General features: G+C 41.3%; 1 protein-coding gene across 9 annotated transcripts in view; it reads left to right on the forward strand.

Moving 5' to 3' along the window:
* The window catches only part of Svil (supervillin), a 148136-nt gene that overhangs the window by 105621 nt on the left and 19040 nt on the right, over positions 1-23475 (forward strand). For all 9 annotated transcript variants that reach the window (XM_077802869.1, XM_026402340.2, XM_026402338.2 and 6 more), the window contains 12 exons: positions 5150-5297; positions 9439-9528; positions 9617-9703; positions 11064-11241; positions 13367-13539; positions 15170-15325; positions 16563-16699; positions 17139-17286; positions 17415-17560; positions 18787-18962; positions 21521-21665; positions 22052-22328. In XM_077802869.1, coding sequence (XP_077658995.1) covers positions 5150-5297; positions 9439-9528; positions 9617-9703; positions 11064-11241; positions 13367-13539; positions 15170-15325; positions 16563-16699; positions 17139-17286; positions 17415-17560; positions 18787-18962; positions 21521-21665; positions 22052-22328 — 1861 coding nt within the window. The remainder of the gene's footprint in view (positions 1-5149; positions 5298-9438; positions 9529-9616; positions 9704-11063; positions 11242-13366; positions 13540-15169; positions 15326-16562; positions 16700-17138; positions 17287-17414; positions 17561-18786; positions 18963-21520; positions 21666-22051; positions 22329-23475) is intronic.

The following is a 23475-nucleotide window of genomic DNA, read 5'->3' on the forward strand; positions in this document are numbered from 1 at the left end:
GAGCGCACGCATGCACATGTGTGTTTGTATATAAGGGAGTCTTGTGATTGTGTGCCAGTCTGTTTGTATGTCTGATAGTGTGTGTTTAATCAGTTCCTATATTTAGGGTCAGTCAACATGTTACGGAGATGAGGACTTTGGAGAAACTGAGGCAGTGCAAGCCTCCCCTTCAAACCTTGATCCTTGTGATCAGGTCAGAAGGATTTCAGACAGGTCGCTCAGAGTAACAGGAATAAGTTTATTGAAGGGATTGGAAAAGGGAAAGGGGACATTCTCAAAGGAGAGAGTGGGTCCTCTCAGAGATGAGAGACAATGTGCCTCTCTTGCACTCCACTTTTATTGGGGATACCAGAGAAGTTTCCAGAGAGTCCCACCCAGATCCACCTCTTGACTGGCAGCAGGATGACGTCAGACTATTAAGTTCTCACTGCCGTGACAACTCTAGGTCACCATGGCCCATAATGATTGGTTCCAATTGGATTCTTAACCATACATTCTCACAGATTTTATGGTTAGGAGGAATTATCCTTATTTCCCAGAGTTTCAGGATCTGGTCTCTCAAAAAGGGTCACAAAAGCCTCCCCCTTCAGGGTAACTTGAGTTCCTCTTATCAACTTTATTTCAGGCCTGCATTTCTCCTGCAGATAACAGGTAGTTTGCTAAAGAATGTGATATGTCCTGTCCACTTAGGCCAGACAGAGCTGCAGGAGAATTGCTTCTTAGAAAAGATAGCATGTGGGAGTCAGCTCAGTGGGCCCATTCTATAGAATTATTCCCACCATTCACATACGTCTGTCCCCTGACACACACATGCAACACCTTTAGCTCTGATTTTTAGGTAGACCTGACAGTATGAATTAACCTTGCTTCCATGAAACTGATTTAAGGAAAAAATTCCCCTTTCCATTTCCAAGCTGTGAATCCTAAGTCAAGTCAGGAGCCCATGGCCTGCACCAGGGTATTCATTGCCCTAGCTAGGTTAGGATGCTATCTTGCTTAGCTTAGAAGTATATGTGGATATGGTAGAGGCCATTCATGTGTGGAACAGGGAGAAAGAGGCAGTCTGATATGAGCTGCTTACATTGGTCCTGTTGAAATGAGGAAACTATAGACCTCCCTGCATCCTTCCCTCCATCTTTACTGTATCTTGACTAAACCCCACCCCAAAAGGGAGACCTGGCCAGGCTAAATGATGTGTGATCATTTTTAAAGCTAAAAATGTTCACACTTGTTTGTTATTCCCTCAGGATGTCCTTGATGTCATGATGGCTGTGTTAAGTGGCCACATCCATATTTCCATGACTCCCAGGTTCTCATCTCCCTCCATTGTGGGAGCTGGACTGGGGCCTTCCCTCTAGAGCTCAGTCCCCTCATCAGGACTGGGACTTTATTACCTCCAGGTTGCCTCTAAGTAGCAGTGGTCTGACTTCACCGCTGCTTCAGGGCCAGCAACCGTGGGACGAGAGGCTCAGGATTTCACCTGTGAAGCTGAATGAGAGAAAAGTAATCATCTTTTTCCCCCCCTCTCCATGTTAAACTTTAGGATAAGTGTGTCAATATCTACAAAACGTCTTCCTGGGATTTTGATTAGGATCACAGTGAATTTATAGATAGAGTAAGAACCAACATCTTGAAAAAATAGTCTTCCTGTTCATGAACATGTAATATCCATCCATATATTTTTAATTAAAAAAAATAATGTTTTCCCCAGTATTATCAGAGTTCAGATCTCTCCTTTTCTTTCCTCCAGCCATGCCGGTGTCTTAATATTGAATGATACAGGGATTCAAAGAAGAAAAGAGAGTATTAAACACTACACAACCTCTGTCTGAAAGGACTATTTATTTAATCTCTCTGGCAGGCTTCAACATGCATTGCTCTCCTTCCTCAAGTGTCTCAAGGATGTACCAGAACAAGATTTTGCTTTCTTTCAGTCCTTTTGTTTTAAGAGATAGTAGATGGTGACTAGATTGGATTATGATTCCTTCGCGGTCTGAGCATAGGACTTTGAGTCTTTCTTCATCTTTCATTCAGGCCTCTGGAAGCTGCATGAAGTGACAATCTCTCTTGAGGAAGCAAAGCTAAATTTCTTTAAGAGTGCACAGAGTTTTGTCAATTGAACTTATGTCTATTACTAAACATCTGCTCTAATAGTTGCTTCCGATAGTTGAGTTTACCTAGATATAAGACAAAAATTTTAAAGTCAGATCCCAACATTTTCTTTTCAAAAGCTTTCCATTTATGAAAGCATTTTACCCTTAAGTCTCCCCAACATCAGTACTAAATGTAATAGTTCCAGTCTCTCGCTGTGTCACATCCCTGTGTAAAATGTATTAAGTGACAATTTCTATGATTTATCAGTAGTTCAGAGACAAAAGCTAACCTTGAAAGCATTCTTACTGATCGATCCTTTCCAAGGTATCCAGCTGTATCCCAAGTCTCTGTCCAGGCCTACCTCTCCCATCCTCTCTCTCTGCCTCTCCCCACTAAATTTATGAAATAATAGATATCTCCATCTTCTCGTATCCTCTCTCTTACTCTTCCAGGCAATCCTAAACATTTATCAGCTAACCTCGGGACATGACATAAGATTATCCAAACAAGGAAAAAAAAAAAACTTAGAAGGGAAAAACAAGATAATAATAAACTTATAAGCTAAAAATATAAAAAGTAAATAGACAAAGATTCATCTTATGTTTTCACATTTTGAGTTTGATAATTTAATAGCAACTTATGGCAAATTTTATTAGATTCTTCAGTTAAATACACAAACTGTATTCATTCGTTACCTCTGTATAGAGCCATATAAAATCAGATAGCAGAAGTTAGGGGTATCTAAAACAAACCCCCCTAAGTAATAAAGTTAAGTAAAAACTTCTAGGGAAACCAAAACTTCTATGTGTATTATTATCATTTAGAAGGATAAATGGCAAACAAATGGAAGTTTCAAATTCTACTTAAGTTGTATTGTCCCAGGGCTCCTATTTATCGTGTCCATGAAGGAGTTCTTGGGGAGTGAAACTGTTGGGTGGGAGATACGTCTTTTCTGAGTCATTAACCACACCCCTGTACCTCACCCTGGATTTTCGAAATGTTTTAGTGAGTTCACCATCTAGTGATGTTGGGGCCTTTGGAAGAGCCGACTTTCTTGGCACTTTATTTGTCTTGTGAAAATATTTTTAGCCAAGTGCTGTATTGGTTTGATTAAACTTCATTCCTGAAATTTCATTTTTAAAGAAAACTTTTTTTTTAATTGTATGAGGTCACCCTGGCAAGTCAACCTCATAGTTTATTTAATAAGGGTATATGGTTCAAAGTAATTATTATTATTTTTTTTTTTTGGAATTAAGGCCTTCTTATCAATCGTGTGTGGAGAATTAAGGAAAAGAGTTTTTTGTTTGTGGTGACTTTTTAGATTGGTAAGATTTAAAACTTAAAGGGAAGTTTCTATAGTAAGCAGATCATTCTCCTCTTTACCAGATCCACCAAATGTTGACATCCTCTGCCTCTTGACATTCCTCGCTGTCCTTTCTTCCCTCTAGCTCCCCCCTCCCCCATCTTATGGATGTGTGTGTGTGTGTGTGTGTGTGTGTGTGTGTGTGTATTTTTTCCCCTTTCCAAACCATGTTTGAGTAGTTTGGAGGAGGTACCATGATCCTCCTGCTACTTCAGTTAGTATTTCCCAAAGTCAAAGATATTTTCTCCCATAACCACAATACAGTGACACCGTGGTCAAAAAAGAGAAATTTAACATTTATATTATGTTTATCTAATTCACATTCATGTTCAAGTTGTGTCAATTCCCCCCACCAATAATATCCTTTTTAACCACAACCCATGTAGGATCTAATCCAGTCTTGCATTGCATTTAATTGCCATATTTCAACCCCCCAGGAAAAGATTTTTAAGTAAATAACCTTAAATTACCAAGGATCTCAAAATGTCTTCTGGCTGGATGTCTATAGAAGGATCCTGTAAAAGGGAGACTCATAAATTAGATAATGGAGAAGTCCACTTTCAGGATTGCTTCACTGCTGCTCAACAGGAAGAAAGGCTCCTTTCCTCTGTCACCCTCCATCCTGCCAGGCCATTAAGAAAATGACCTTTGCCAATTTCTATTTTCACCCTCTCCTTCATGAATCTGAAAGTTATTTTTTTTGCGGGGGTGGGGTCGTTAAGGATGCTAAATTCCCATGTGGATGGAAAGTTAAGGAGGACAAAAGTTCCCAAGCCCCTGGGATGCATTTCCTTGAGGGCTCTCTGATATAGCCCTCCCCGCGCTGCCAGGGAGAGGCCCTTCGAGACTTGGTCTATGGTGACTTCTTATCCAAGGAAAGCTCCTTGGGAAGGAAGAGAAGCTGGGGAAACTGGCAGAAGTTAAGAAGTGCTCAGTTGCAGTCTGAAAGCAAATGCCCTAGCAGAAATGGCAGCCCTCAGGTCTAAGAAGGTTGAAAGCAAATAGGCAAACCCAAGAGGCTATTGTAAGAGGCGTGTATCTTCAGAAACCACCCCCCCGAATTTTTTTTTTTTTTTTTTTTTAGTACCAAGGATTGAACTCAGGGGAATTCCACCACTGAACCACATTCCCAGCCCTATTTTGTATTTCATTTAGAGACAGAGTCTCAGTGACCTGCTTAGCACCTTGCTTTTGTTGAGGTTGGCTTTGAACTTGAGATCCTCCTGTCTCAACCTCCCAAGCTGCCCAAATTGTTGAAAGCAGTTTTAAAGTAGAAGTATTATATATGTAGGTTGTGTCTCCAGGACAGGTCATCCTCAGTGTTGATATGACTTGTAGTCATTTCCATGGGCTGCCTGGATGCTTCCTTGCCCTTGCGACATCTTTGCTATAGAAGAAAGCATGGGAGTCCCGGGGAGCCTCGTAGCACACCTTTTTTCCTAATCAGCTCCCCCTGCTTTATAACTGACCTGGCTCCTTGTGAGCTTACATGGATCAAGTTCCAGATCATGCCCTTTGTGAGCACAGAGGGATAAAATCCACCAGTTAACCCAAGTTTTACCTAGCTGGGCAGAAGAGAGCAACTTTATCATGTTTTTGGCCCGTCTTTTCACTCAGGAAATGATACAGGCTCAAGTTTACACCTTTCTCGTTTCTCTCTCTTATTTTCCTTTCTATGCATTTTATGGACAGTGGGTCACAGAAAGTCCGGAAAGCCAGATGACGATCGAGGAAAGGAAGCACCTCATCTCTGTGCGAGAGGAGGCCTGGAAGACCAAGGGCAGGGGGGCCGCCAACGACTCCACCCAGTTCACTGTGGCTGGCAAAATGGTGAAGAAAGGTGAGAGCCTGTGTGTGTGTCTGTGTGTGTGTATGCACGTGCACACACATGAACACCCATGTGGGCATGTTCACCATGAAGGTGAGGTGATGTGTGTAACATATCAGTAAAAAAAAAAAAAAAAAAAAATCTGTGGTCTTTTTAAATGCTTAACCTTCCTAGCATTGTGTAAATGTCTCCTGGGTAGGTTTTGTGGAATATTGCTACTGATGGCCTTTCTTCATAGTTTGTGTCATCTTCAATGAAAGAAGTATAATTCAGTTTTTCACTATTTCAAAACTTACCCACTTGGAATTTGAGTGCAATTATAGGTTTCAAAAGCAATTGCCAATCTGCTAACAAATCTTGACCCATTCCCATAATTACTTTTAAATTGTTTCTGCTTTCTTGTGCCCTGGCATCTGGTTACCACAAATAAGTCTTTAGCAGTAAAGGAGTCTATCTCCTCTCCCTTTTAAGCTAATTCTTGTGTTCCTTTCCATCAAACCAGACTTTTCTGGCTTACAAAGTCTGTTTCCAGATATGCTTAATAGATGTCTAAAAGATTTCTTCATTTCCAAGAAAAGGGGTTGGGATATGGGGATTCCTTGCAGTCAGCCATTTCTCTGAAGCAGAGGAGTTAAACTGCTTGGAAACCTATATCCAAAGACATGAAGTTAACATATCATGTGGTTAGTAGCGTTGCTGGAGAGCTTTGAGACCCAATGGAAATGTTTGAGACTTTATTTTATATCCAGAAAGTTTTGGTTAAATTTTGGTTTCCTTTTGTCACCTCTATGTACAAATATACAAGCTATTCTGTTTTTTTGTTTGTTTGTTTGTTTTGTTTTGTTTTGTTTTTTGTTTTTTTTTTGTTTTGGTGTCAGGAGAGGACCAGGGATTGAACTCAGGGGCATTCAAACACTGAGTTGTATTCCCAGCCCTATTTTGTATTTTATTTAGAGACAGAGTCTCACTGGGTTTTCCAGTGTCTCGCTGTTGCTGAGACTGGTTTTGAACTTGAGATCCTCCCGCCTCAGCCTCCCTAGCTGCTGGGATTACAGGCAATGCATCATTGTGCTCTGCAATTTCCAAGCTATTTTCTAAAATAAAATTTCCTGAGTTAATGGTAAAAGATTTAACATTCACTTAGTCTTAACATTAGTATGTTTTTGTCAACTTTGTAGGTTTCACTTTAGAGATTTTTATTTTGATGAATAAAAATCCCGACTCACTGTGGACACATAATAAATGTTTGCAGAAAAAAAGGAGCAAGGGAGGGAGCAGTAACCCCTGAGTTGGAGTTATGATTAACTCAAATCTTAGTGAAAGAATCCTTTCTAGCAAATCTATTCTTACTTAATCCTAGAATTGTCCACGGACAGCAGAAGACAATTTACTCTTGCAGAATGAGGTAGTATTTGACTATTTTTGTTTATCAAATCACAGGACTGTATAATCATGTTTAAACTAGTTTAGTATGAGCCCCATCCCTTCATTTTACAAAAGCAAACCCTTGGGTGATAAAAACAAATCCTTGGGTGCACATTGATTAAATATAACTGGAGCTGAGAACTAGAAACACAGCTCAAGTCTTCCAACTTCTAGCTCCAGATTTATCCCAATGACTTTTTTCTTTGGTTTCTTTTTTCCTCTCCAATCTTAAGAGTCATATTTTATTTTTAAGTAGGCTCTTCTTACCAAATAACTTTGTCCCTGTGTCCTTGTTTACGTTGATGTCAGAGGAAATAGATTTACTCTTATGCAGGTTTGAATAATGAATAGTTCCTACTCCTCAGTAGATGAGTTTGCTTTCCCATTTTCCTGAATAAATCTGGGATATTTATTTAAAACACATATGGTTTATTCAATAAATAATTTTCTTACATTTTTAATCTAATGAAATGAAAAAAACTATATCCTATTTTTTTAATATTTGTTACAATTTACTGGTTTCACTTTAACCATTAGCCTTTTTTTCTTTTTTTTTTTTTTGAGGTCCTGGGGACCAAACCCAGGGCCTTGCATATGCAACGCAAGATCTCTGAGCTATGTCCCCAGCCCTCAACCATTATAACCACTACCACTTTTTGATTTACAATAATATGGCATCCAGTTTACATTGACTACAGAATAAAATATCCCCTTATAAGACAACCACAGAGATTTCCCATCTCACAAGTTCTAATGGTACCTGCAGCAACCAACTAGGAGTTACCACCTATCAGCAAGGCATGCTGGACTCTATTTTCATGATCTCACCCTGGGAAGCTCTTGGTACCCCTTACCTCATTAGAACCTTCTCTCTTGTAGTAGAAGGTGAAAGAGAGTGAAGGAGAAAGGAAGGGGAAAAGGTATTTAATGACTGAGGAGCAATATTGGCCAAATTATATTGTCATATTATTATATTGTCTACATGTACAAACATGTAAGAGCAAATCCCATCGTTGTGCACAACTATAATGAACCAATAAAAAATAGGCGGGGGGGACCTTCTGCCTGTGCATAGCCCTACGTTCCATGTAACAACCAGCTCCCCACAAGGTTTCTGTAGTGGCCTAGGATCATCCTGGAAAAGGATACTCAACGCATGCTTTTGAATAAGAAATGTAAAAATGTTTCCAAAGGTCACTTGCATATTGCTTCTAGAATTAATTTAAAAGATGTATGAGGGAAGGCTTCAGTTTTTTTTAACATTTTGTCATTTAAATATGTACACCCTGCTTCCTTAAAGCAAAATCCTTAATCCTTAGCTGGGAGAGCCTGGTAGCCCTTTTGTGCACTAGCATCCAATGGGCAGCAGGGGGCACCATTGCAGAGGGATTTCCCGGGTACCCAGACAGTAGAAAGGGAAGATTTTTGCAGGCTACTTTGGAAATACAGGCTTCCAAGTCAGTCCTCTTTATTAGCTTTAGAGTTAATGACCTCTGCGCTAGTGGATTCTCCTAATATCTTTTAAGCATCTCTTCAATAGTTAATGATTTTCTGCCCCATTCTGGCAGAAATTTTCAAGAAAGTCTACTTTCTCATTGATATAAACCCTTTGCAGGTCTGGCAATTGAAACAAATTTTTAAATATATGTACATATATTCACAAATATATATATGCAAATATATGTATATATTGAGCAGTGTTTTCAGAATATTACCTAAACTTAAGTCGTAAGCCACTTCTTGGTGTTTTGCCTTAAATTTTTTTATGCTATAGTACTTTTCCAGCTGACAGGAGGAAGGAGCAGAGTCATTCACTTTGCTTGTAAGTGATAGTGATTTACAGTATCCTCCGATTGTTTCCAGGGGATGCATAAAGGGGCAATGTCATCCAAAGATTTCACATTTGTTATGAAAGAATGCAAAGAACATTAACATCTCATTTTGTTCCTTATAAATGCACTAATTACTTCCTTTCTCAGTTCTTTCTACTTAGGTTAGGAAAAAAAATACTTGTTTTCTCTTTACCAAGTTTTCTGGTTCCAGCAAGATATCTTCTTTGATGTTGAAATATGCCCTTTTAAAGATTACCCACCTGCATCTCAATCAATAATATGAGAAAACCCATTTCCAGTTTCCAGCCACATCTGAGCTGGGAATGGCCCTCCAACATCAGTTTAAATGCATAGTCTCCATATCTTTCTTCTGACTGGTCAGCACTCTGGGTGACTGACTGTGGAATACCCACAAGGGTAGACTGTTCCTGCCTCCCCTCAGCCTGGAGGAAAACACCAGTGCTGGAACCACTTGCTGGCTAATGTGACATAATTTACTCTGTTTCCTCCATGGAAGATAATGCAAATATGCTTTCTCTTCAGTGGCCCCTGACACTCCAAAATGGCCTTCAGAACTCATAATTCCATTTGTTCAAGAATATTCTGTTTTTTACATATCAACATGTTTTTTACATCTTCATGGTTCATTTTGAAATATCAGCTTGCTGGCTCCTTAGTTCTTAGATGTAATAAAAATTTTCTCTATAGTTGCATTTGTCCTGCATGGTCATGGTACCTGCCCAATGTACGTGCATGTATGTACACATGGATGCATGGACGTGGATTATTATAAGTTGTACAATTTATGCTAGGACTCATGGAGATGCATCAGGGTCACAGAATTTAGAGAAGTAATTTTAAGATGCTAAATCAATCGCTCCTCGTTTGTTCTGCAGGTTTAGCATCACCCACGGCCATAACTCCAGTAGCATCCCCTATTTGCAATAAATCAAGGGGTACTACGCCAGTTACCAAACCCCAAGAAGGTGAGTCACCAAGGTGCCCAGTATGTCTTGAGTTTTTGATCAGAAGAGTCCTCATGACCTTTCTCACTGATGGTTTCTACGTGCTTAGATATTGAAGCCAGACCAGATATGCAGTTGGAATCAGACTTGAAGTTGGACAGGCTGGAAACCTTTCTAAGGAGGCTGAATAACAAAGGTACATACCAGAAGCCAGAAGGGAGATGGGGGGTTAGGGTTAAATCCTTATAGCACATCAAGATTTGTATTTTTAATGATTTACTAAGAAAACCTTAAAAACCTGCTTCTCTCTTAAAATCTCTAAATCTTAATTGTTTGCTTTTTCACCTCAAATTAATTGTCTTCTTTCTAGTATAGCTTTACTAATTCATATTGTAAGCATTTTCCTTGTTGTTATCATTCAAAAACTGAAATTTGATCAAGACCAATTAGATTATCAAGCTGTGATTCCCCTGGTCATATATTAAATTGGGGACACCCCAATTTAATAAAAAAAATATTTTTTTTTCCTGAATCTAAACCTTGGGATGTTATCCAGTCAGAATTGTGAACTGAGTAAATTTTACTTTTAACCCTGAACTCATATTGATATACCTATGCAAAATCAACATGATCTTGGGTAAACTGTAAATTGCATATATTAATTTCTAATTGGTTAAAAGCTCATATTCTTTCCTATAATCACAAGGATTTCTAAAAGAAAATCCTAGTGAATAGATATTTAAATAAATATTTCAATACAAAAGTCAATGAAAGTCCAAAAAAATAGTAATATGCAAAAATAGCCTTTTATCACTTGATAAAGCATGTCGAGAATTGCAACTTATCAAATCCAGACATGGGAGGCCAATGCTTTTGACAATACCTCTAAAAGCTTGAAAAAACAACCATTATAAACCGAAGACATGAAAGTTTAATACACTAACTAAACTGGCTAAGCAAGGAATCCTAAGAGTGAAATGTTTATTGAATACAGGTAACAGTAATCTAGGTTGTGGATCAGCCAACGGTTATCAAGGCCAAGTCGAGCTCTTCACCTGTTTTTATAAATAAAGTGTTATTGGAACACAGCTGTGTTCATTTGTGACCTGATTGTCAGGAACCCCTTTGGCACTATCAGGGCAGAACTGAGTGGATGTAACATAGGCCATGTGAGTCCCCAGGCAAAGGCTAAAATATTTACCGCTGGTCCTTTGCAGAAAGTTTGCTGATCCCTAATATGGAATTAGGCTGAGATTAGTTGTCCTACCAACAGAAAGAGGTCAGGATCAAAAATGCTCAGTGGGCTTGTGTGGCACAAGTTCAGCCTCCCTCCTCCCACCATTGCACTGTGCCAGGTTTATGTAGGTGGGAAGTCCTTACGAGAGAAGTCAGGTAAGGGCCCAGCAAGCACCCTGAGGATCACATGCATTACTATCCTGTTTTCTCTACTCCTGGAATTTGGGGAAGGGAGATACTTTTTGAAATACTGAAAAGTTTTTGTCAGAGCAACTGTTTTGACCAAATTCATATTTTTTTATTTGCTTATTTATTGATAGTTGGTGGGATGCAGGAAACGATTCTCACCGTCACCCGTAAATCTGTTAAGGAGGTGATGAAGTTGGATGATGATGAAACCTTTGCCAAATTTTACCGCAGCGTGGATTGTAATACACCAAAAAGTCCTGTGGAGCTGCAGGAGGACTTTGATGTTATTTTTGATCCTTTTGCACCCAAGTGAGTTATTTCCATCTCTGTCTCCCCTCCACTGGCAAGGGCGTCCTTCCCCTGCGTCCACACAGTCCTTTCTCAGGGAATGTTGTCACCGTGTTATCTTCTCTGAAGTCATTACAACCTCAGTGTTTCTCTAGAGCCAGGTGCATCCTTCTGCCAAGCAATAAAACAGGCATGCTCTGGACCAGATGTGTGTTTGGATAGACCATGTGTACCACAGATGTTTGCCCTATGCCATAAGAGCGGTGTTAGTGGACTTTTTCACATCACTTGAATATTATTTTGCAGTTTTTTAGTCTAACATAAATTAGCAGATATTTCTATACCTCTCTCCTTTGACATATTGGATACCTATTCATCACTGAAAAATATATGGATGATATGAGCTTAGATTAGTACAAATAACTAGAATATCATAGGAAGAATGTTACCTATCTTCCCATAATATATAAAATCAATAGATCCTAGGGTTTTCTCAGTAATTTATTCACATGAAAACATGACTAAACCACCTAAGAAAAGTTCTTTTGAAATTAGGATTCTATCAGTTGCAATTGCCAGAAAAACACCTAAGTCAAACTGACTTTAGCAAAAGAAAGGCATAGAGAGATTTACAGGTTCACATTACTGGAAAGTGCAGGAGTGACCTCAAGTTATAGGAGGCCCCTCAGAACGCAGTCCCTCTCATAGCTGTTCTCCCTTGAGCTTTTCCATTCTTGGCAGAGCTGTAACCAGGCGATGGAAGGTGGCCACCCCAAGCTCTGAATTTACAGGTCACTTCTTTGGCCAACTCAACACAGGCAGCTTTTTTTCCCAGTCATTCCAGCAGAAGTTCCAGGTTTAGTTTTCATTGGATCCTAAGTCCATCCCTAAGGCCTTCATCACAGCCAAAGAGATGCTGATTGGTCAGAGCCAGTTATAGAGCTCCTCAGAGCCAGGGTAGGGGTGAGGTGAGGTGGTTGTCCCTAGGGAAAACCCAGATGCTCTTAGCAGAACCCGGCAGCCCTGCTGGCCCGGCTACAGCACAGCAACCCATCACATCTCTTCTAGAAATCTGTGTAGTCACAAAGTTTTTCTGTATGCCACTCCTGATACACTCCTGATACATATTTTGCATATGTGCACATTTATATTTCCTACCTTAAAAAATAAGCAGTTTGCCATTTTCCACCTTAAAATAATATTTGGGGTATTTGTATACATGGTTATCTAGCCATTTCTCAACCTTCACCCAATATCGTCATTGTTTAAATTTTTATAAATAATAATTCAAACACTTATATTTATAAACAGAGAGGCAGTGGTATTATAAGAAAGAATTTCAGGCATAGGGACTCATGCTCTTGGAATTTGAATGTAGCAGTGAGACTGTGCTGAGACATCATAGTCTCTAAACTGGGGAGAATATTCTGAGAATAAATACCTTCTCCAACCTAATATGTGCTGTGGGGGCACAGTGTGGTACCACTGTCATTTCTGAGTAAACATGCCAATGACCAGGAAGAGAACATTTTCAGTAATAAATAGACCACCACCTCCCAGGCTGGGCATTAGCCCACAGATTTGTGAAAGCGTGGTGACATGTCACAGATGATTTTTCAGGCCTATTTTATTTCAATACACTTTTCAGAATTGGGGCTACTTTTCTCTAGGGACCCGTGGCTTCCACAGAAGCTAGCCACTGAGGGATGGTGAGTGAACTGGAAAGCTCTTTTGTAAAGAGAAACTTTAGTCTGGAGCAAGGAGGATTGAATGGCGGGGCAATGGTTGTCTGCAGGTAATGCAAAGGTAGACAGGGGTGTATAATTCCGAAGAGAGAATTAGGACATGGGCATGAGAAGGAGAACCCTAACTTCAGAGCTGCCTAAGTGATGGAGTGAGCTGCCCGGTGAAGCACAGGGAGACCCTGCAGGCAGAGACCAGGGCACGTGAGTGGGCGGGGCTTCTGGGATTATCTAGGATCTTAAACTAAATTCTGTGAATACACATCAGAGGAGTGGTAGTGGGCCGAACAGTCAGATTATAATGAGAGATTTATAATTGTGGAGCCCATTGCTGTAGATACAAGAAACACAAACTGGTGTGGCCGATATTACAGACTAAGCAGCAGCTGTGCTTCGCCCCACAGGTTGACGTCTTCCGTGGCTGAGCACAAGCGTGCTGTGAGACCCAAACGCCGAGTCCAGGCTTCCAAGAACCCCCTGAAAATGCTGGCAGCAAGAGAGGATCTCCTTCAGGAGTACACTGAGCAGAGATTAAACGTTGCCTTCATGGAGTCAAAGAGGATGAAAGTAGAAAAGAGTGGGTATTCGGTACCCTGCACTTGGGACCTGAGTATCATTTAATCATTTCCTGTTTAAAGGTGCTCAAAGGACACCAATTAAGTATGGGTAATTTAAGTTATTCTTGAGTTTTGTCTCAAGAAGTTGGAGGAAAAAGGTTTTCTGCCCATTCAATTTCAGTCCCGTAGAGAGAATCTCAACACAATAATTCTCCACTTTTAAGGGCACACTATTTATTTGATCTCTTATGAAAAAACATCCCAAGCTACTGTTTTTCCTAATCCTAGATATATATATATATATATATTTTTTTTAACACACAAAGCAATGCTTTCCTTTTGTCCTTGACAGAGGCCCCTCAGGCTGCCGGAGTTGAGATAGGGGTTACTTGGGTGGGAGGGTCACAAGTGAAGAGTGAGCTGGTGGGCTGCTGCCTCCACTTCACACCAAGCGTCTCTCCTGTTATCTACCCTATAATTTGGGATTCATTGCTCTGAAATAGTGATTTTCATGGTGAAGGTAATGGCAGGCATATCTTGATATTTTGAATATTCTCACTACATTTTTTATTTCCCTGTAGCATTCATAAACCAATTTCCTCAAGTTTTTCTTAGAAATATGATATTTAGATGAAGTGAGTTTTTTTCATTATAATACTAAGGAATTATAAAGTATCAAGTTATATTTCTTTAGCATTAGACCATAATCCCAGTGAAATAATTTTCTGAATTTTGCTTCAACGTATGTTTTTTGTTTGTTTGGTTAGTTGGTTTTTATACTGAGGATTGAACTCAGGGATGCTTAACCACTGAGCAACATCCCCAGTCCTTTTCTAAATATATTATTTAGAGACACGGTCTCGCTGAGTTGCTTAGGGCCTTGCTAAATTGCTGAAGTTGGCTTTCAACTCACTTTCCTCCTGCTTCAGCCTGCCAAGATGCTGGGATCACAGACAGCTCAGCATATACATTTTTTTAAAGCAATGAATTGGAGAAATCAAGATCTATTTTCACATATTTTACATACTTTTTCTACTACCTCCATTGTTATGGGGCTCAGAGGATGGCTTTATGAAGACCATTTGATCCACACATATTTGTTAGTCCAGCATCTTGTAATTACAGTCTTAGGTCCAAGGGCGGAGGACCTCCAGATCATCTAGTTGATTACTGCCTCCAGAGAAGGGTTAGAACCGAATGCTCCCTTATAGTGTTGACTTTTCTGCATATCAAGACTTTTGGTGAAAGCCATCAATAAATAGTCTTCCTTGGGAATACATCCAGCATCTACCAGTTATTAGGAATTATAACAGCTTTCAGTGGAACTGGAACAAATGAGTTCAGTACCTACTTTTATACAAAGTGGCTGGTCCTCTTTGCCACTCATTTGTCCCTCTGCATAGTGAGGTGTGACACTTGTTAATAAGCAGTTTATTCTTTTATACCATATACTTACACTGCATATTTAGTTATTTACATAGTGATCGAGTATTGAATTGCACAGATAATCAAACTAGATCACGTGTACCTGTCAGATCAATTTTCAAAGACAAAAGTAGTGAGTCAGGAATAATTTCTGATTTGTGAAGACTGTCACCTTATCCGAATGTATTGCTTCCCTCTGAGCTACTTTCTCTTTGACCCGCCCAGTGTCCTCCAACTCCAACTTCACCGAAGCTACTCTGGCTGGCTTAGCCAGTAAGGAGAACTTCAGCAGCGTCATCCTGCGGAACGTCAACCTGACGGAGCAGAATTCTAACAACAGCGCAGTGCCCTATAAGAAGCTGATGTTGTTACAGATCAAAGGTACCTCTGAGCCACACAGAGAAATGACATGCTTACCCACGCTGACCAGTAGTTTCTGTCTGGTCCTGACTGCTCCCTTTGTCACCTGTGAGGGGAAGGGCCTGCGTGTGTTCTGAGACTACCCTGGACCAAGTTGTCTGCTACCTCCTCTCGCTTCAATGTCACAGAATCCCATAATGCAAGAATTCTCTGCTCACAGGGACTGAGAGGCTGGTAATGTGCTGAAGGTCACGGCCGCTACTGAGTGGCAGAGCTGGAGTGGAATCAGTGGAGATTCTTCCTCTTCCAGCATCTCCTTGCTTTTGCTTCTGCTTTCTCTGGCACCATGGCACCATGGCCCATGCCCTAATACTGCCATGTAACCACCAGATGTGCCCTAAGTCCACCCTCTGTTCGGTTCTCCTTACTGAGCTAAGGACCCATGCAGGCCAGAAGGAGGAGAGCACATTACTGGGGCAGGAATCAAGTGAAAGCAGAAGCAAATGAGGCAGAGCAGATTTCACTCTCCTGCCTTTTTTATCCACAGCCAGCCAGAGACTCAGAAGACCACAGGGAGCCCCTGGGCTGGGAGCAGAGAGGCTTCGCTGCCTCCTCGTGGCAACCCCTGTAGATGGGTCATTGCGAGAAGGATGGATAAACTATCCTCTACCTCTGCCTGGGTTTCCTATGTGCATCTGCAAAACCACCGTCCTTTTTAGTGTATTTAAAAGACTGGTGACCAGCTCCAATAGCCAGTCTCTGTTCCTGTGGTCTAACCTAGAGACCATGCCATGTGTGTGATTGTGGATAGCTTAAAATCAATCATGTAGGAAAAGGTATTGAAAACTCCACAGGAAAGAGATCCTATAGAAAGGCCTACCCTTCCCTGGAACACAGCCAGAGATATCTAGGGTAGGAGGTGGGCTGGGTGGAAAGCTCTAGGAGAGTAAAGAAGAGGAAAAGGAGCACGTTTGCCAATTTCACTGGAGGAGGGAACCTTAATGCATCCACGCACATACTATACAAAGACACGGACAAAGGTCCTAGGAAGCATGGTGACATTTGGGAAAGCTAGGGGAATTCATTGAATGCTATCTTCCTGTTGCCCCTTTGAAATTCCTCTCCATGCCACCCAGGGTTAGGAGAGGTCCTTTAGTAGACAAGAGTTCTTCCACTTGTGGCAGTGATGCTTGAGCCGTGGGTGTGTCCTAGCCCCAGTCTTGTGTGGGCAAACGGTGACTCTGGGCCTCCTGTTCAGGAAGAAGACACGTACAGACAAGGCTGGTGGAACCTCGCGCCTCGTCACTCAACAGCGGGGACTGCTTCCTTCTGCTCTCTCCCCAGTTCTGCTTCCTCTGGGTGGGAGAGTTCGCAAACGTCATTGAGAAGGCAAAGGTGGGTGTCTGCATGATAAATTGCTTTAGTTAATGCCTAAAACCAGATCCAATTGGTGGGTGTTTCATTTCAGTGAGAACGGACAGGTAGTATATCCTCTGAATGTCTCTCAAAGGAGCTTTCGTGAGGGCTGAAGTAGAATTTTCCAGAAGGACTGTAACCTCTGCCTCCAGTATTAAAGTCCTGGATTTATTCCCTATTCCTGTGTTTAAAAGGAACGAGTACCAATTTAAAGCCCTTTATCCCAGATCCTTAAGAAGTTCTGCCACAGGCCTTTTGAATGAGAATCTCAAAAACAGTAAAGCCCAAGGAAAAGGTAGTTTTCAAAAGCATCAGATGTGATCTGTTGAATATTAAAGATTGAGAACTCCTGCTATGTGCCTCTCCATCCAGCCACAGACTTTTCTAGCCAGGTAATTATGTTTCTCTCTTTGTTTAGGCTTCAGAACTTGCAACTTTAATTCAGACAAAGAGGGAACTTGGTTGTAGAGCTACATACATCCAGACCTTAGAAGAAGGAATTAATACACACACTCATGCAGCCAAAGACTTCTGGAAGCTCCTGGGTGGCCAAACCAGTTACCAGTGTAAGAACCGACTGTATTTCAGAAATTGATAAAACTTGACTTTCCTTTCTTCTCCCTGAATCTATTCTTCTAAAGCAGCAAGTTTCCGATGTTAAATATGATGCTCTCCTATTGTTCCCATCCCGAAGGTGCCGGAGACCCTAAAGAAGATGAGCTGTATGAGACAGCCATAATAGAAACAAACTGTATTTACCGTTTGATGGATGACAAACTTGTTCCTGATGATAACTACTGGGGGAAAATCCCAAAGTGCTCCCTTCTGCAACAAAAAGAGGTACAGTGCTTCAATAAGAGCACACCTAGGGCACTCTGCACAGGGCCACCTCACAACATAGTCAGGAAGTGCCCAGGAAAGGTTAGCTGGAGTTAGTGCCAGTTGTCAAACACAGCAGCTATTTAGAGGATATTTATTTGGAATTTTAAACCATTACTGCCATCTGAAATACTAATACAGAATTCAGAATATTGTGCCAAAATGGCATGGATTATTGAAGGCTTTTATACTTTAGGCAAAATGGAAGCATTGCTTAGCCCTGTCTCTTGAATTTTGTATAAAGATTAAATAAAACATTTTTTAGTCCTTAAGTTCCAGGAATAATATATTGATATATATTTAATTTATAGATTTGCCAGTAATGTGATTTTTTTCCCACTCACACCAGTAAGTATTTATTCATCACATACATTTCTAAAAACAATAAATATTCTAGGTGTTGAGAAAAAAGCAGAAGATACAAAAGGACCTTGAATTTTATTGGGTTTCAGAAGCACATTAGAAAGATTAGAATCCAAAGCTGAGTTGGGTAGATGATATGTATGGGCATGAAAGTGGGAGTAAAAAAAGGCATGGAAAAATAAACAATGAGGAATAACATTTTAAAGAAACTTATCCTAGTTTAGAGTTAAGTAGAGCTTGGATGGCTGGAAATGAAGGAAGAAACTTCTCAGAAGATTGTACACAGTTACAGGCATGGAAACGAGAAATGGCTTTACATTCATGTATTCGTTCAGCAAACACTCAGGAGTAAGCCCTTACCATAAATATGATATGATCTATGCCCTTAAGGATGTTGGATTGTAGGTGAGAGAGAAGACTTCATTGGATCATCAGTATCTGGCACGTATGAAGCAAACGAATGAACAAGTGAGGGAGGGAGAAACAAGAGGGAAAGGGAGAAAGAAGATAAAAGAGAATACTCAAATAACTCCTTTATGAATCGGACATCTTAAGTGGTTTGAGAGTTCAGAGAAGGAATCATTAATTTGGGCATTTAGAACAACAGGAGGAAATTAAACCCCCGCCACCGCCCCACGAACCCCAGGGCCAGAGGCTGGCTTGGCAGGGCGATGCCAGCTGGTCAGATCTTGTGACCTTCTTGAGTTTATATGGGTTGCCCCATTAGGCTTTGTCATCACCCATTTGACTCACTGTCTTTGGAGACCTGACTCAGCTGGAGCATATCCTTGAAGTGAGCAAATTCTTTTGTGCCATTTCCCCAGGTCCTGGTGTTTGACTTTGGTAGTGAAGTTTACGTGTGGCATGGGAAAGAAGTCACCTTAGCACAACGCAAAATAGCATTTCAGCTGGCAAAGCACTTGTGGAATGGAACCTTCGACTATGAGAATTGTGACATCAATCCACTGGATCCTGGAGAATGCAATCCACTTATTCCCAGGTATTCCCGCGGTCCACATGCAGCACGCAGAGTGAGCAGAATCCCTGTGCAGGCTCAGTTCACGGTCATCTAACTGTCATTCTTTTCATAAAGGTTTCAGTTCTCATGAGTGATTGCATGCCCTGGACTGTGAATATTCACAAAACAAACATTTCTTTAGCGTTTATCTAACTAATAGAGAACTATGGATTTTGTAGTCTTAAGGAAGATGTTTGTGTTGCATTTAAGTTTTTGAAGTAGACAAATAGTTCCCCCTGTAGCATTCCAGGTACTGTTGCAGCAGACGAGTAGCAATTGTTTAAACAAATTTCCTGCCAATCTGAAAAGCTTCCCAGAATCTGCAATTTTGCCAAAGATCTGAAGGTCCAAAGCTATTTGTTTCCTTCTGATTCCCTATCTTCTGAGCATAGCGTTTGAGTCCCAAGAGTTATTTGGCATTTGGCAGTATATTTTGTGCCTTTTGCCTTTTGGGGTGAAGAGAAGGACAAGAATATGGTATTGAAATAATAATTGTAATTTTAATATTCCATGTAGTGCGTTAGACCTTTGAAAGTTGTTTTTGTAAATTCAGAGTATGTACAAACTCTAAGAAATATCATCATGAAAAATAAGAATTCTTACATGCACAGGATTGTTTTTTTTTAAACTACCAGACCCCCAAAAATGATTTAAAGTATTTGTGCTACATAATAATAAAATAGAAATAGATATGCCACCAAACAACATAGAATAATATATAAACTTCAACCTCCCTACCTTGTTTCATGCTTTAAAATTATTGATTTATTATCAGTTTCTTTCTATAATTAAACACTTTTAAATTATATGAATGTCGTAAAAATTTTTTAAATCCTTCTTTAGCAAATGTCCATTTAACATTAGTTCTATAACAACCAGTGTTAAGATCTCAGATGAAGCCTGTATTATTTTACCTAATTTTATTCTATCTTAAAACATAATTATGAAGCATAGAATCTACATGATGGTCAATTTATATTTAAAAGTGCCATGTTCACAAATCTGAACATGAATGACTCAGCATCTCATTCACTGGTTTCCAGCATCTCAGCAACAGATCACTGGAAGAACTTTAAAAAAAAAAAAAAAAAAGCATATGCCAGGCCCAGTCCCAGAGAGGTGTCCCCAGCTCCTGAGGGATGGGGCTTCTGTGTCAGTATGGCTTAAAAGCTCCCCAGGGACTTCGAGGTACAAGCAAGATTGTAAACCCAGCCCTTCTCTATAAACAAGGAGGTAAAATCCTCCAAGTGTGATGTCTCAGCCCTGGGCAAACATGCAAGTCAGGAAGGAGGTAGAGAAACCCACTAAGCCCTGCTCCCATGTTTGCCCAGGACTGTTAAGTGAAATCAGCCAGTCTCAGAAAGTCAAGGGTCATGTTTTCTTTCATATGTGGGTAGCTAGAGAGAAGAAAGAAAGAAAGGAAGGAAGGAAGGAAGGAAGGAAGGAAGGAAGGAAGGAAGGAAGGAAGGAAGGAAGGAAGGAAATAAAGAAAGAAAACAACAAAAAAGTCTCTTGAAAATGGAAGGGAGACTAATAGAAAGGAAGGGAAGTGGGGGGCGGGGAGAGAGGAGAGTTATTAGAGAATGAAATTGACCAAATTATGTTATATGCATGTATGAATGTGCCACAATGAATCCCACTCTTATGTATAATTACAATGTACCAATGGAAAAATTAAGGGACAAAATGAGAAATGTTAGAAACAGTGCATAGTAGAACACAGAAATTGGTTTGATGGGATAATTGCATCTTGGTCTCAATTCACAGTCAAAGATTGGTTTGGAGGGAGAAGAAATACCTACCCATTCTTCTCTCTGCTGTACCTTATATAGCATGTATTTGCTCCAAGCTCTGCCTTTTTCTAATTTACCCGTGTTCTCTGGTACAGAGTCAAATCCTAAAATCCCAAAAGTACACAAACCCTCCTGGATGAGCTGTGCTCTTTCCTGTCCTTGTGCCTTTCCTGTCTTGCCACTGTGGCTCCTGTGTCCAGGAGCCTAGAAATAAATGTGCAAATTTTCAATTTATGATAGATGAAAGTACAGTCCGTTCATTTTAGAAACAGAAGAATCTCCCTGGAGAGCTTTGTTGTAAGATGGCATAAATTCACAGAGAATTCAGGGTAAGCTCATCGTCCTCACATTTGTTGGTTAACTGGAGGAACTTAGTGCGCACCTGCATATAACTGGGTGAAAGTGGGCAAGCGAGATACACATGTGGCTATGCCTTTGTAGAGCTCCCAGTGTAGTGCACCAGCCCCAAAGGTGTCCCTGACAAGAACTTGTTAGAAGAACTTGCAAGAAAAGCCCAATCCTGATCTGTTTTACCTTCAGGCACATCAGCTCCACAGACACAAAGCCTTGCCAGGCACCAGGCTAAAATAATACCAGATCACCTATTTGGTAAAATAAGTAAAAATAAATCATTCGTTCTATTTACCACCCAATGTATTTTGATTTTTGTTTTCAGTAGACATGTTTGCTTTCCTTTGTTTAGCATCGCTGAATCCAAATTCTTTTCTTGTCCACTCCACCCTGCAGAAAAGGACAGGGGCGGCCTGATTGGGCAATATTTGGGAGACTTACTGAACACAATGAAACTATTTTGTTCAAAGAGAAATTTCTCGATTGGACTGAACTGAAGAGACCTACTGAGAAGTGCGCTGGGGATCTTGTCCAGCAGAAGGTATTCCAGGGATCAGTCCTCAAAGGGCTTAACTCAGGTCCTCACACAAGTGGCCTTGATACCAGAAGACTTTGCAGGGGCCACTAAGAGAACAGCAAAATGATTTCTAGTTAAAGTCTGTTGTGATGGGTTCGGGCCTCCCAGAATCCTTCCCCTAAATGCAGCTAAACATTCCTGAAAATCATGGGAAAGCTGCACTTTCACATGGTCCCATTAGCAGTTGAAGTAGGGCCAGGGACCTACCCCAGTGGTAAAACTCTTGCCTAGCATTTGCAAAGCCTTGGGTTTCATCCCAGCACTGTTTAAAATACATATGTTTGCAACATCATTAAGTATAACTATAGGATCACAAGTAAGTGGACAAACATTTTTATATCCCCATGTAGGAAGACCCTAGGACCGACATCAGGCCATACGATGTCACGCGGATGGTGGCAGTGCCCCAGATGACAGCTGGCACCATCCTGGATGGGGTAAACATTGGCCGTGGCTACGGCCTGGTGGAAGGGGACGACAGAAGGCACTTTGAGATTGCCAGCATCTCCGTGGATGTCTGGCATATCCTAGAATTCGACTACAGCAGGCTCCCCAGGCAGAGCATCGGGCAGTTCCACGAGGGTGACGCCTATGTGGTCAAGTGGAAGTACATGGTGAGCACCACAGGTTAGTGAGCGCCTCCGTTCCCTTCACAAAGAGAGGCAGGAGTCGCACTGTGTGGAGCGGGGCACCCTGCACGCACCTGGGTGTCCTCAGCTGCTTCAGTGCACACGGGCATCCACTGAGAGGCTTTAAGGACTCCCTGTCCCCATCCCCAGGGTTTTCTAGGAAAGTCGTCACTTGCTTCCTTTACCACGTGGCTGTATGATGCTTAAATACATTAAATAGATCACATCTGGGTGACGTAAACCAGAACCAAATGGTGATGTGACATTGCTAGTAAATACACACGTACAAGATTTATTTTTTAAAGTGAGGGGAGCACTGAGATTGTAAATGGCATGAGGCTCTGGGTTCCCATCCCCAGCACCACCAAAAAAAATGACAAGTTTCTTTTCCTCTGAGGCTTGGAGCCCTAAGAGTGCCATAGGAGTCTGCTATAAAGGCAGTCAGAGATCCGCATGGTTCCTGTCAGAGAAACACTCTGTAGCAAAACACTCAGTTGGATGCTTTGCTCAGAGGGCATGGCTGGGGTGGGAGTGGGAGGTCCCGTGTCCTGTGTCTGGGGTGTATGAGGAGAGCTGAGAGCTGACTGCTTGGCCATTGATCTTCTGGCAGAGGGGAAAGACCAGCAAACCAAGACCTGGGCATCCCACAGTGGGCATCACTGGCAGGTGGCAGTGACCAGTAGGCAGGGCAGAGCAGGCTGTGGGCCTAGAGCTCCCCCCATGCCCTAGGCATGATGCTGGAGGTCTACCCTGACCTCACAGTGATTTCTCAGATGAGGAACAGGACAGCACCACCAGTAGAGCAGAGCTGGACACTGAAGTCCAGGCTGGACTCTTTTCAAAGCCAAGTGGGGTGTGCCCCCACTCACCCTGCAGGAGGGAGTCAGAGTTTGGGCCTTGGTCAGATGTGAGGAGACAGGAGTTTGGCCATAAGGAAGAACCAAGGGACCTAGTCACCAGACCCCTGAGAAGGCCAGGGTTGACCTAGCAGCAGAGCTGACTCAACACCCAATTGTGTTTTATGTTTAGTCCTTGACATCAAACGCTACTTGACAGTCCTTTTCTTAGACTTCTGGGACTTTCTAAACAGCCCTGTCCAGGCAGCTCTGGCCTTCCTTCCAGGCAGTAGTGGGGTGTTGAGCAAG

This window comes from Urocitellus parryii, chromosome 9 (genome assembly GCF_045843805.1).
Source record: "Urocitellus parryii isolate mUroPar1 chromosome 9, mUroPar1.hap1, whole genome shotgun sequence".
Classification (NCBI taxonomy): Eukaryota; Metazoa; Chordata; class Mammalia; order Rodentia; family Sciuridae; genus Urocitellus; species Urocitellus parryii.